The sequence below is a fragment of the Belonocnema kinseyi genome, chromosome 6, assembly GCF_010883055.1.
Source record: "Belonocnema kinseyi isolate 2016_QV_RU_SX_M_011 chromosome 6, B_treatae_v1, whole genome shotgun sequence".
NCBI lineage: Eukaryota > Metazoa > Arthropoda > Insecta > Hymenoptera > Cynipidae > Belonocnema > Belonocnema kinseyi.
In genome coordinates this window covers 117316202-117322267 of record NC_046662.1, presented here as the reverse complement: position 1 = coordinate 117322267, position 6066 = coordinate 117316202, and the positions used below count along the sequence as shown (strand labels likewise).

At 37.4% G+C, this 6066-nt stretch overlaps 1 protein-coding gene across 14 annotated transcripts in view; it reads right to left on the bottom strand.

Moving 5' to 3' along the window:
• LOC117174093 (histone deacetylase 6) overlaps positions 1 to 6066 on the bottom strand; it is a 788923-nt gene that overhangs the window by 17391 nt on the left and 765466 nt on the right. For 13 of the 14 annotated variants that reach the window (XM_033362803.1, XM_033362813.1, XM_033362811.1 and 10 more), the window contains one exon: positions 4205 to 4439. The exons of the other annotated variant lie outside the window; for it this stretch is intronic. In XM_033362803.1, coding sequence (XP_033218694.1) covers positions 4350 to 4439 — 90 coding nt within the window. In that variant the 3' untranslated portion in view covers positions 4205 to 4349. Of the gene's footprint in view, positions 1 to 4204; positions 4440 to 6066 lie in introns of those variants that run through there. 14 annotated transcript variants of the gene reach the window in all.

Here is a 6066-nt window from a genome sequence, read left to right as displayed (position 1 = left end):
CCTCTCCATGAACTTCTTCCTCTAATCCTTCCCTAACCCCTCTTGTAATTTCCCCACTAGCCCTTCCTTTCCTTCTTACTTTGACCGCCTCCTGTAGCCTTCACCTATACCCCCTTGGCAACTTTCGCTCTACTCTATCCCATTCCTTTCCTTCTACCGACGTATCTACCAGTCCAATCACATCTAATTCCTGAATATTCCTCCAGAAATCCTCGTCTTTCTTCGTTACCCCCGCTAAGTTCTAGTACAACACCTTTAACATTCCTCGATTCTGCTTTATTCCCACCCCCTACTTCCCCCGAAACAAATTCCCCTGCACTTCCATTCACACCTCCTTCTCCTCGTCCCACACCCACATTTTCTCGTCTATTTTTATTTTCCGATACCCTACCTTCATTGCTCTCCCTTCGCTCCTCTCCTTCCTAGCCCTGTCATTTAGCATTCTCTCAACAACCCTTTCCTTCTTCGACAAATCATGATCGTTAAAAACCTTATTGTCTTTTATCCTATTTTTGTTACGCATTACCCCCAATTTTTTCCCCAGCTCTCCAATTCCACCATCGCCACTTCACTCTCCTTTCTCCCCTCTATCCTAGCTTTCCTTGCCTTGCCTTTAACCCACCCTATGCTCTATAGCAGCGCTTCCACCCCGTCCCTTTCTTTCCAGCTCTTGAGCTTCAATCCTCTTATCACTATATTATTTCTCTTTTCTCTCCATTCTCAACTCCATTGCCCTTATCCTTTTCCTATCCGCTCTCTCCTCCTTTTTATTCCTACGCTCTCCCACTGTCTCTTCTATCATGATCTCCACTTTCTCCCAAATACCTTGCTTCTCACCCTCCCCCCTGTCCACTTATGTGACGTTATCCTACTTGTTTATGTTGATGACATATTCATATTCTTTTACTCCCAGGTTGACTTACAAGCAAAAATTAACCTTATCGCCCAATACTGTATGAGAAATTATTTAACGGTTAACAAAGAAAAATAAAAAGTTATGGTATACCACAAAGGTCGACCAAGTGAATACAAATTCCTCTACGACCAGACTCAGCTGGAGGTTGTAAGCGAATCTGTCTATCTCGGTGTCAACACGTGAGACTCGTGTCTTTTTTATGAAGCGTTCATAAAAAGAATGTTTGCTGCGAATATTGCTATAAGTGCTGTTTCAAGGATTTGGATCCGTGACAAAAAACCTAAACGACAAAGCGCTTGCCCAATGAGAGTCGCGCTCCGTGAAAATGGCCCGCGAATCAGAGTGCGACTCGCTTTATCGCGATGGATGTATGTACGGAAACGCCCCTACTCGCACTTTGATTCTCGGGCCCTTTTTACGGAGCGCAACTCTCATTGGGCGGGCGCTTTGTCGTTAAGGTTTTTTGTCACGGAATCAAGAATTTTATTTGCATCTAAATCTAATGCCTGGCAAACTAAAACCACGATTAAGTTACTTTGATTCAGTCGAGAAATTACAGTCCTCTTTCTTTGAGAAAATACTAGGCTTGCCAACACACACGTCAAATTTTGCCCTCCGCTTAGGCACAGGTAGATTACAGTTAGCTTATGATATATTTAAGTCAGCGCTAAGATGGTTGTCGAGGTTGTTGAGTATGCCTGATGATAGGTATTCTAAAAGATGTTTTCTTAAATTGAAGGCAATGTCCTCAAACCCTGATAGTGGCCCGAAGCATAACTGGGTTCTCCAGCTCAAAAAGATGTTAACTTTATGTAACTCGGAGAAAATGTGGCTTCACTTGGATTCTGCGTCGCTCGTAGAAAATATGAAAGTTTTTCTAAATAACATTTCTGATTATCTCTGGCATTTCGACTATGAAAGATCCCTCCATTCAAGTAGTGTGCAAGTCTTCCCACATCTTAATCTCTATCCGGAATTTTAATCATATCTGCATCTTAGATTATCTTTTTATATAAATTCTATTATTGTTCAACTTAGACTCCTGGGCTCTATCAGGGGTTGTATACGTTTTGGATTATATAAATTTACGTATGATTCTTCTAAGCTCTGCTTATATGTAACCTGTCAGTATCAGAGGACCTTTATCATTTGGTAGCTGTTTGACCTGCCTATTATCACAGTCGCCTCTGGATATTTCTTAGTGTTACCATCTGCCACTTCACATTTTTTTTGTAATCGCTTTCTCTCTGATGGTCGAGAAAGTTTCTTACAATGCGACAGGTGTTTAATAAAACCGCACTCTGAGCTGCTGCCAATATCCTACTGTTTCCTAAATGTTCAAGATGTTCAGTGCATCTAGCTTGCACATTAACTGTTGCCAAAATGACAATAATATAAATATATGCATGCTACCCAATCCTCGATAGGACCTTTATTTCATGTCTCAGCTTACTTTACTTATGGACCTTGGTTGTATAGGTTGACTGCAAATCTCGGTTAAGCGCACAAGTAATATCGATTATGTAGACTCTTTCACCTATTTTCCTTGCATCACGACATCAGGTCAATTAGCTCGGCTGTAATTATCCGTCTCGGCAGTAACAACCCGAAATAAGATATAACCTACGTTTTCTAAATCTTGCATTGGAATGTATCTATAGAAAGGCATCCATTCTGTTAAGAGTCTTAAGTTTAGAGCAAATTTTTCATGTATAATACCCGCCCCATAATTATGCCTGTGCACATATTCTCTCTAGATCATTACGCAACAGCCATAAATAATGTGTTCGATGGAGTCATTGGTCTCTCCACATAATCGGCACAGGGCAATCACGTCTTCATGTAACACTTGTCTGCGATAATTTATAGTGCTGAGAACCTTGTTCTGAATCGCAATGAAGGATCCTTCCATTTGTTGATACAAAACACCCTTTTTCTGCCAAATATTGGATGTCTCACTATCCATTTCATGCTGATCGAACGTTTTAAAGTGCTGGCCCTAGATGGCTTTCCGTCTCCAATGAATTTCAAATTACTCTATGGTTTCTGCCCTATACTAAAGGTGTGATAGTTGCTTCAGGACAATCGTAAGTCATGAATCATAATTTTAAATAAGCTTGATTAAGGATTGATCATAGACAATGACCGATCGATCATTGCATATGGACTTAATTGTAACAAATTTCGACTGGCCTTGCCTTAGTTAGTTGGATCAAGGACTGATGTTGCTTTATAGTTGGCAGGATCCCTGAGTCATCCTACTTGAGTTAGTTAGATCACTTACTGATCTTGCCTTAGTTGGCCGAATCGCTGACCGACCTTTATTAGTTGTCTAGTTCGTAGCCTATTCTACCATTTTTCTCACCAAATTAAATCTACAGTTTCGAATTTTGCAATTCTTACCTTAACATAAATATCAATAAGGTAGGAAATCACTTATTAGCCAACTAAAAAATTCTGTCTCTTTTGAGAAATCTCAATATGCAACGCTAAAAAATTCGTCGGAAAATACTGTTATATCTCACCTAATAAAATCTCTAAGGCCTGTGTTATTACAGTAATCTTATTGTTCTTAAAAATTAACATTTTCTTAATAATCATTAACATTGCTTGTTCGATGGGATTTGTTCAATAAGATTTGGTATCGATGTTTGGCTCAGTTTGTCTAAGTTTCTGGGTACTTTTGTAGATTTGGACAATTTTAGCGATATTATTGTGGCTCTTTTTGTTAGCAGAGAGGTATCTATGATTTTCTTCACTTTTTTCTTACCATAAATTTATGAAAGCTTGTAGATTATATTTTTTTAAATTAACCGCTTGGTAATTGGCATTTGGCAATCGCTAATATATAACTAATATTCACTAACTTAAAATTGTGAATTGACAAATGTCAACAGATATGGTTATTAATTGTCACCTGATACTGGGCGATTGATTGTTGATAACTGACGTCAAGAAAAAAAAAACTGTGCTTATTTTCAAAACAAAATTTAATACATACGACTTAAAATTATAAGTGATAAAGTAAAGATCTTATTACACGATTACCTTGTCCTATTATAATTAAGTGAGGTGCGAAGGAGCATCAGGATACCTGGTTAGCGGTAAAGGATCAAAGAATATATAACAAGAGACAAATGCTATAATGGTAGAATAAGGTTTTACAATGATAGAATTCGGCAGTTTGAACATCCGAGTACATAGTCGGTAATTTAATAGTTTAATAACCATCTTAAGCTTGATAGAAGAATGAGATTCCTTATTCTTTGTATAATAAATACAAACGAGTCAGATTCTAACTAGGTTTATTCATTTAATATTTGTTAAACATAACATATAGAGAATTAAGGGCAACAAATGCTCGACTCCATAAGTGATTTAGTAATACAAAAATGATATAGCTTCTCTTTCAAAATTTTTAATAAAAAAACAATTATTCGCCTGGTCTTGTATCTTCATAAGTCCAGGGTAATTCTTGGCCAAATTTATTCTTATGAGTTGCATTTCTTACGGCGTACAAAATCTGAAAAAAGTTGATTTTTTACTACCTATTTAAAGAAAGAAGGTAATAAAAATAGGAACAATGTAAACAATGCATTATTCTGTGTAACAGAAGTATTAAAATAGGATAATCCTGTACATATCGATGGGTTCTACGAAGCATAGGCTCTCTTTTTGTTACCGTTAAGAATAACGCTAGCTTCATTTTGTATAAAATTTTGTAAACACGTAGAAGTGTTAAAATAAATGAAAATCTTCTAAAATTTCTTGTTTTGAAAGCTATAGGAGCCTAAATTACATTATAAACTGTAATACAAAATGCTGGAGTTTTGAATTCATTGGAAATATATCGAAAAATAATACGTTATTTATTCCCGTTGAAAACTTAGCTGAATGAAGTTAGACTAATTCTTAACGGTAACAAAAAGATAGCCTATTCTTCGTAGAATCTATCTATATAAGCACAGCTCAAACAGAGCTGTCAAAAGTAGTTAGCCGAAGGTTTTATCAGAGCTAAACCGAAGCATCAAAATGAAACCGAGACAGTGCAGTTAAAATGCACGCCAATATGAATATTGAATAAATATTATGCCTGAGTAATAATAACACTGACACACAAAAAAAGTCAAGGTCCACGGAGGCGACCTTTGGGGTTCTAAGTTTTTTGGATCGCTTATTCCGAATCGTTTGTCGGTTTTTTCAGATCAGATCGTTTTCAAGGTCAGTTGAAGGTCAAATGAAGAAAATATTGCTGAAAAAATCTGAAAAAATTCAGACATAGGTTTTTTAGCACGCTGAATCCGAAGACAGTGTCGGTTGACCTTCATGAGTTCAAGGTCAAGGTCATTTGAAGGTCAAATCAATGAGGTACTGTTGAAAAAATGTTTAAAAAAATAAATTTAGAATCATCTTTAGTTTTTCGTCTATATAGAAACTGGAAATATTAATTTATCTTTATCAACATTAGCTGCTGTGAATTTCTCGAAAGTAAGGCAGTGTACTTTCTTATCAATATTCGCTGTTGTAGATTTCTTGAAAGAGAAAGCTTTGTACCCATAAGAATGGTATGCCTTTAAAAAAGAAGTGGGTTCTTTTTGCCCTGATATGGTCAAAAATACATTTTTTATAAACGTTCACATGTATTTGCGGTTATAAGTGAATGTGGATGTGTGGATATGCGGATGTCTAGATGTTTCGATGTATGTAATCGATTCTTTTTCACCTGTTGCCTCGACTAGTCGTATGACAATGACAACTGCCCCGTAAGGGGCTCATACGCTAGTCGGGGTATCGATGCCAGTGGAAGTGCTCTGCCTTACAGGGGGTCGACAGGGTGTGAGGATGATGCCGTAGTAAGTTCGTCGGCGAGTTGACATTGTCCTCGTCAAAGACGAAAAGCTCTTTTACTTAGCCCTGGAGAGGTAAAAGGGTTATCACCTCCAGAACGGCGGACTCACCTGCAATCGGAGCAGGATTCCTGTCGAGCGGGTTTATATATAAAAATATGGAAAGTTTAAACAAACCTTCCACCTCATCTTCTAAACAAGTGTGCCCGAAAGACGTTTACGCATTTTGCTTCATTTGTGGAACATTTATTCCGAACAAAAACGATCGACGATCGTTCAACGAAAATTTTCGGAATATATAGA